Source organism: Andrographis paniculata, unplaced genomic scaffold (genome assembly GCF_009805555.1).
Source record: "Andrographis paniculata isolate CXL003 unplaced genomic scaffold, ASM980555v1 Contig38END, whole genome shotgun sequence".
Classification (NCBI taxonomy): Eukaryota; Viridiplantae; Streptophyta; class Magnoliopsida; order Lamiales; family Acanthaceae; genus Andrographis; species Andrographis paniculata.
The window spans coordinates 2,793,284-2,801,183 of NW_026137571.1; the positions used below are offsets into that span (position 1 = coordinate 2,793,284).

Here is a 7,900-nt window from a genome sequence, read left to right on the forward strand (position 1 = left end):
AAATTGAATAAAAAAAATACTTATCTTCAAAGTATAGATTAGATACCAACCAGCAAAAATAATTGTACCTAAAAGTATTGTAATTGCATTTGTACTATAACAACCATAAAAATAAAATAACGGGTTGGAGATAGCCCAAGCATCCCTCAGTAACCCTAAAATTAGCCGAATATAGCAAAGAAAGAAGAAAAAGTGGCCCTATTAATGGTGTGGTGCGATTCAAATATCTCAGACGCTGAGCTATGCTATCTATGCATAGTGGAAAATGGAACCCTATTCCCCAAAATCAGAAAAAACGAAAAGCCATGGATGGGTAGAGAGAGAGAGAGAGGGGCCACGTGAACGCGGGCGGGGGACGAGCTAATTTCCATGGTGGCCTGGCCTGGCGAACCAACGGATGCCCCACCGCCGCTGCAAAAGGGACACAAAGCCACGGTAACAGCACACACCCCTGTCAACGTCAAATCAAAATTACTCACCAGGATTCCATTAATTTACTCATACCATATGCACTACGCAGCAGCCGCATCATCACCGCATCGAAATCTGCAACCGCAATTGGACTGACCTGGACTGGATTGGATTGGATTGGAGGTTTGCTTTTCTGAATAAATTAATGGTTTCTGCTCGTTTATGGCTTCCCTTCTATCCACGATTGTCCCTACGTGCCTGAATTGATCAATTGAATCGAAGGATTTCTTCTAGCGTACGTTAGTTCGTTCGAATTCCCGCGCCGCATGCGCATTGAGGTCGGTGGTTTGGGTTTATCGTCTACCTTGAGCTCTGCTCGTGCGAGCGAGCGAGTTCGCACGAGCAGGAGCGGACTAGCTGACATGGCCTGCTACTGACGAGAGAGCGAGAGAGAGAGAGAGAGAGAGAGAGAGAGAGATTGCGAGTTCCGACGTCTGTCTCACTGTCTGCCTGTCTATGGTGCGTCTGCCATATGCATCCACGCCTCCCCCTCGTCCTTAATCTCGGAACTTTCTCTTGATTAATATCGGCAAAATTAACTACCTGGCTCAGTCCTCTGTTTCATTTTTGGATTTTCAGAAACAGATAGCCCGCCGATAATGGAATGCCGTGAAATTGACTTGGAGGCGATTCCGTCGCCGGAGGAAGACGAACTTGATCCGATCGCGGTTTTTGAATTCGAGGCGGCGGAAGCTCTCGCTGGTTTGGCTCGGGGCTGCTCCGCCGTGTCCGGACGGCTGCCGGTTGCGGAATCGGTGCGTGCTTCCCTCACTTTTTGCCCTTCTTCCTTGTTTTACTGTAAATCCATTGAAGCTGTGCTTACAAGTACTGTTTGATTTCGCTACCCTGTTTTCCCTTAACTGTTACGACTCTGCCTTTCTTTTAGATAAGATACGAAGAATTGGTTATACTTCCATGTTTTTTGGGGGGAATTTAACTGCAAAAAGATGATGGGACACGTGATTAAAGATTTGAGTGAATAAATTCAAGAACAGAATTATTGTCATGTCTTGAAGTTTTTAGCATCAGGTAGAAAATTCACAGCTAACTTACGCATAAATCCTTGTTCAAGAATTTGCAAAAGTCCTTTTTGTTGTTGTTTCCTCTGATTTAACCCTTCTTTCTTTTAACAGACAAGAATTTGCAAAAGCTTTCTTCTCATCTATCTTTTGTCCTTCTTGATTCTGTTTTGTCTTTGACAGTGCTGGGGTGGGAGGATGAGATTTTATGTGGTGCATCATACGAAATTACAGAGTGGTATTCTGTCCCTGCATCTAACATTCTTCATGTGAGAACATCATTTCTTGACAAATTTGATCTGATAAAATCTCACGATGCGGTTATTGGATAGTGAATGGGACCATAGGGATTCTTCTTTGCTTTTTTTGTGATTTTTTCCAATTTGAATCATGGCCTGAAGTTATCAGATGACAAAATGCTAAATTCGCGGTGCCTTCAAAACTGAACTGAATATTTCCTCGCTGAAGTTACCTAATTTGATAGATCCTATGTGTTATGAGATCTTGGATTATAGGTGGTTGAAAATGTTGAAGTACATCATCAGTCTGGCCATCGAATTTATCTGCTTTTGCATGTTTGATAATGTTTTCTTTAGAAAATGCTTGAAAATGTGTAATGATTTATGGTTTTGTAAGTTGTTAGACTTTATCTAATGATCCATTCTTAGAATGATGTTGCAATGGTTATTATTACCGTGTACCACATGCTTTTTGCAGGAATTTTAGCAATGTTTTTGTGTATATCAGGATCAGCCGAAAGCTACCGAATTATACTATGATTATGCGACTACTTCAACTAGAACTCTTGAGAAGATAGATAAAATTGTTGAAAAGACTCCGAGCCAGTTTTGCAATACAAGTTTTCAGCCAAATTTTATCAGCAAGTCAAGGCCGAAGTTGTCTGAGGTACCTTGATTGAGGATCTTTCTGTATTGTTCAATCATATACATTCTTGTGGAGATAGTGTGATTCCATTCTTTGGTTCAGGTTGAGAAGGAAGAACGAAAACTTCGCCGGATCTTAGCAAATAGGGAGTCTGCTAGGCAGACGATTCGTCGCAGAAAGGTGAGTTTATTCATATAATAGTGATATCAATATTGCCTTACTATTTATCGGTTTGATTGTGATTCTTTGGAAATTGATTGACTACTGAAAACAACAGTGCTTATCTGCGGACTAAACCGTTCTGATAAAAAAATTCTTATGACTAAATTGAATGCTGATTTTTAACTTGAAAATTATCCGCCAGGCTTAATTGATGCAATATTGAAAGCTCGACATCAATCTATTGTAGTTACACATTTTCTTCTTACACTTCTGATTTTCCATGCGCTTAGATTAGTTATCTAATGACTATTGCCATAAAAAAGGAATAGTAAGGATCATGACATCGAACAATGTAAGGGAAATTGATCAGTTTCTTGAAAGAGTGAGATGCCAATCCCCTCTATGTATGTGTGTATGTATATTTATTCCCTTAAGACACAAAGAGAGTCTTGAATTCCTTCACCTTTGATAGAGTACATAATGGCACCGGAGGAAGACCTATTTTTAAGAATTTTCTGAGTCGAAAGATAATTAACAACTTTTAGGACAAAATTTACCTCATGATACAGTTAACTTTAGATATTATGTATGAATCATAGTATGCTTCTTTAGTTGTGTGTCTATATACATGCACAGACTCTACAAAGTTCATTTGTCCTTGTGAATAATCACAGAATTATTCTCAAATATTTTGACGTTTCGGTGTATAAGTATGTGTTTTTGACGGATACAACATCTGAATTTTGTATGCGTATGCGTATCGTATCAGTGTATGTGCTTAGTTTTCCTGTTCACTTGGTTATGTTTGTCAGTACTGAAAATCTATTGATTGCTTTTCGACCAGGCTATGCATCTTGAGTTGACTAGAAAAGCTGCCGATGTATTGGAAGAGAACAAAATTTTGAAGAGGGTTGCTACTGTTATCCTCCCCTCTTTATCTTGATTATATATTCGAAACTACTGAGACAACTTTTTTTTCTTAATGAACCATTCTTGTCGAAAAGAAAAAGGAGGCTGCAGAGGGCGAATACAATTCCTTGAAGGATAAAAATGAGTTTCTCAAAGCAGAGGTAAAATACTACGTGATGGCTAATAGCTTCTACCCTCATAAACATATGCTACGCCACACCTTTTCTTGTTCGGAGTTTTGCAGTTGGCTAAAATAAAGACGAGCAAACAGGGAGAATTCCGGGAAGAACAAACTGCAGCCTCATCTGAGAATCCTTGTCCAGCTAGTACAAGCACACAGACATTTTTGTGCAATCAGCAGCCGGTGGTTCCTTGCTTTTGGCCCCCTGTTCTCCCGTCTTCAGAAAGTGTCCGATTCCAATGTGCTCCGGTATCCAATGCTATGAATCCGTCGCATTTTCCAGTACCGTGTACGCATCAAGGACAAGGGAACTCATTGGAGACTGGCAGGCAGGGAACCCCGTTTTTTGTAGTTGCCGTGCCGTGGTTGCTTCCTTTTCTCACTCACGGAGGTACGGCTGACTTCCAATCCTGCTCTAACGACGTCCCACAAAATGAAAGCAATCAGTTGTCATCAAGCCTAGACATGAACTTGAACATGGAGGTTTTGAATTCTGCAGTACCTACTGCATGTAACGGCTGTCAGCGCTTGGAAAATCGTCGGGTAGATGATTCTTGCGGAGGTTGTGTTAGTTGTACAAGTGAAAGTATTCAGCACGGTTTGTTTGGCAAGAATCTAGATCCTAACAGCTTCTCCTCGCCTAAAAGTGCCGAGGATGTCTCCGCTGCAACTCTGGCCAGGAGGCGGCGGAAGGAGCTGATGCGACTCAAGAGTGTTCATTGTCATTACGGCCGTGTTCACAATTCAGCCTCTGGTTAAGACTTACCAGTCGGCAGAGTTGTATGTTTCGACCACAAGGCCAGCTGCAAAGAGAAATACTCTATAGGAGTCGGCAAGGTGCGCGCATTCTGTCCTGTCCTATCCTATCCTATCGTATCCTGTCTTAATAATCAATCATATCGTATTGAAATTAGAAGTGTGGTGTTGATTATTTTGAAGTTAGTAAGTCCTAAGTTTTACTTACTCTGGAGCTGTGTGCTGGTTCGTTTGTTCGTAGCTTAACACAACACATGCTGTCTTTCTAAGTCTTAGGAGGTTATGTTAGTTAGTTAGTTCTCAGGATATACAGACATACATACATATACATTATATATATATATGTATATGTAGTATTTCTTGGGTGTGTATAGTTAATCAGTAAGCCATTTTGGTTGATGAATATAACAAAGGCTTTTTGGTTGATGAATATAACAAAGGCTGTTGCTAATGTGTTGTTCTTTCTTTTTTTTTTTTTCATAAATTGGTGATGATGGTAAATTTTCCATTGAACCTAATAACTTTGGAAATTAGGTGCCAGTAAAGTTTGAACTTGAATTTTGGAGTCAGAATTTGAAATACGAGAATTTATTGGATATAAATCTGGATTGGAAATGGATGCTCCTCCTTTTCATTGCCAAGAAAGAATCAATTCACTTCGTTCATTTGTCAGGAATGATTTTTTTAGTTGAAGGGGATAATTCTATACTCTCTCTGTTAAAACAATAGAAATAGAAATATTTGGGAGGATTACAAAATTTTGAAACTAATAATATTATATTAATATTGGGGTAAGAGTGTTCCTAAACAATTGAAATGTTTTTATTTATCATTGAAAAAAGATCAAGTAATAAAATGGATAATTAATAATATCATTAAAGATACAATAAATAATTATAAATGTTTATCAAATATTGTAATTAATCTCTTCCAAAATCAGCTAGTCAAACATTTTGATTTTTTTATTAAAAAAGTCAAATTAAATTATACAACAAATTACATAACAACACATGTTAGACAACCTGATTAATGTACCAAGCCGGTCGTAACGATATTGTAACCAATATATCCCGAGTATGTAAATTGAATCCCGATATCATCGAAAAATCAAATATTCAAATTGGTTCATCAAGAAAGTTATTTTGCATCATTTTTTTAGGATAGCACAAACACATACAAGTTAATCACAATAAAGGAATAACAATAAGTTAATCCTTATAACACTTCAAAAATCTATTACACAATTTTTCCTCCAAATGAAACACTAATTTTCCCCTCAATTAGTGTATATAAGTAACCATTCCATCACACATTCCATTATTTTTCAATACTTTAAAGATGGACAAAAATGGATGTAAGCAATGAAGAGTTCAACTAAATAGCCATCTTTTTGTTGTAAAATTCAACTGACGGAAAATCCCATCAGAAAAAAATCAACGAGGCTACCACGAAATTTGGTTTCTCACAAAAAACCATAAGTCGCATTTGACAGCGGGCAAAACAACAATATTCTTATTGCCAATGAAAAATGCGGTAAAGAAAGGGCAAAGTCAACAGTTTCGATGCAAACAAGTTGAAAGATGTTCATTGCATCAAGAGAGGTACATACAAGGTAAATATGCACAATGGGTGAAACGTATTTCGAATTCATTTATAATGAAATACACTTACTAATACCTCTTTGTACTCCTCCAACTCCATAGCCAACGGACACAAGATTAAAAGAAACATCAACAATACTTCATGAGTGAGGTTGGATTTTTGGGATTTTTGGGGTTTCCGGAAAATATATTTTCAACCACACCTAAACCTTGTTTGTCGTCGGACTCAGAATTGACGACGACATCGTCATCGGCAATGACGTCACCAAAACTAATTTTGGAATTTTCGATCGAAGCTAGAGAACACGAAAAATCGATTCCGACATCTCATTCGGCTCGTCATGAAGAGGATATTCCATTTATGGTGATAAATATATATTATTATATATTTTCCAGAGATAAATTGTAAGATTTAATTAATGTTTTGGATAGATTCATACTCGCTTTTGGCATGTATTGATTTGTGCAAGGTAATTGAGCGATTCACGTCCATGCCATATTTTCGATCAAATAATTTTGGAAAGACTTGAATTAAGCTCCAATGCTAAGGAAAGAGGTGGATTACGGAATTAAAGCTTGATTGTTGGCATCGTGATTAATAAGGAGCAATTAAAGGAGTGATTGAGGACCCGGTCATCTATAAAAGGGGGGGGGGGGCAAGACATTGGATGTGGTATCACAATTCATACTCACTTTTCATAGTCTAAGTGGAGGATTGAGAAGGCCGTTCAGAGAGGAAGCACTTTTAGATGATCATCAAGTTTATTGTTTTATTTATTTATTTATAAGTATGAATAGTTAAATTCCTAGTCTAGTCCAAGGTTGAATGTAGATTTTGGATTGGGATTTGTGAGATTGTGTTATGAGTTAATTTGAATCTTGTTTAAGTAAATTGATATTTGTGTGATTTCTGTGATTCATGTATGCAATTGTTTTATTTAATCTTTTATCGTGGCCCAATCTTAGATTGGTTTAGCAATTGTATGCCAATTGAACATTTACATCCGTAATTGTGTATGTGTTTCATAAAGTGGTAAATAGGTTAACAAGCTTAGCCTAGGAATCGCATGATCAAATAATTTAATCTTTCTGTAATTGATTAAATATTTGAATTGGGTTTTTCTCATGCTATTTTCAATTGGAGAAATTAATTTATGGTCGTACCTAGATTATTTCTTTGATTAGGGATGCAGTTAATCGGTCGTACCATTGCCGCCAATGAAGTAAGGAAAAATTGGGTGTTATGATCGTATCTAATGCCTATAACCAATTTATCAGTTGAATAACAAGATTATTTAAAATCAATGATCGAATCTTTAATCCGGTTTCTTATTCACTCGTTGGGCTAGAAGTTAATCTCTTTGAAATCAAAATTTTATTTTCCATCGTTTATTTTAATTATTTTAGTGAATTGCTAATCCATCTCCCAATATTAAAAATTGTGACAAAACAGAAATTGAACTTCACAGTCCCTGTGGATCGACCTTGGCATCACTTGCTACACGTGGTGTTAAGAGTAATTTTATTGGTAGCATCGAGGCTACCAATTTTTGACGCCTTTGCCGGGGATTGGCGTTTGTTTTATTTTTCAATTTTATTATATATATTATATATTTCTATAGTTTATGCCCCGCTCTTCTCGTACAGGAAATTTAATATACGAAGCAGAAATCGAGAGATTGGCGAGGAAATTACGAAAGAAAGCAAAAAGAAAGCTGGAATTTGAAAAGGCATCGAGTTCTCAACTGAGAGAATCGATCAAGCAAGAGCCCGATATGGCGGAAGAGGATACCCGCACGCTCAGGGAGTTCGCTGCGCCTAATTTAAATTTACAACCTCTATGCATTACTTTGCCGGAAATTGAAGGTAATGCTAGTTTCAAATTACGATGCGGACTAATACACTTTTTGCCCTCG

The 7,900-nt window shown here is 37.5% G+C and overlaps 1 protein-coding gene and 1 long non-coding RNA gene across 4 annotated transcripts; both read left to right on the forward strand.

The window, feature by feature from the left end:
- The first annotated feature begins 250 nt into the window (after positions 1–250).
- On the forward strand, positions 251–4,815 carry LOC127250956 (uncharacterized). Of its 3 annotated transcripts, none has more exons than XM_051274458.1 (9): positions 251–435; positions 521–594; positions 694–930; positions 1,051–1,226; positions 2,238–2,396; positions 2,478–2,555; positions 3,382–3,447; positions 3,542–3,607; positions 3,691–4,815. In XM_051274458.1, exons 4-9 carry the CDS (start codon positions 1,071–1,073, stop codon positions 4,384–4,386), a joined length of 1,221 nt encoding a protein of 406 aa, XP_051130415.1. In that variant the 5' UTR covers positions 251–435; positions 521–594; positions 694–930; positions 1,051–1,070; the 3' UTR covers positions 4,387–4,815. The 3 variants fall into 3 exon arrangements, with proteins under 3 accessions (XP_051130415.1, XP_051130417.1, XP_051130416.1); XM_051274460.1 differs by having other exon boundaries at positions 524–594; XM_051274459.1 differs by having other exon boundaries at positions 524–930.
- A 674-nt stretch (positions 4,816–5,489) lies between these two features.
- On the forward strand, positions 5,490–6,705 carry LOC127251092 (uncharacterized). The gene is made up of 3 exons (XR_007838835.1): positions 5,490–5,995; positions 6,087–6,135; positions 6,215–6,705. It is a non-coding gene; the product is annotated as an uncharacterized LOC127251092 (long non-coding RNA).
- Positions 6,706–7,900: the final 1,195 nt, after the last annotated feature.

Coding starts and splice junctions, on each gene's coding strand:
- LOC127250956 (XM_051274458.1), top strand. CDS start 1,071: ATGGAATGCCGTGAAATTGACTTGGAGGCGATTCCGTCGCCGGAGGAA. Junction 2,397..2,477: donor CAAGGCCGAAGTTGTCTGAG/GTACCTTGATTG, acceptor TCTTTGGTTCAG/GTTGAGAAGGAAGAACGAAA. Junction 2,556..3,381: donor AGACGATTCGTCGCAGAAAG/GTGAGTTTATTC, acceptor CTTTTCGACCAG/GCTATGCATCTTGAGTTGAC.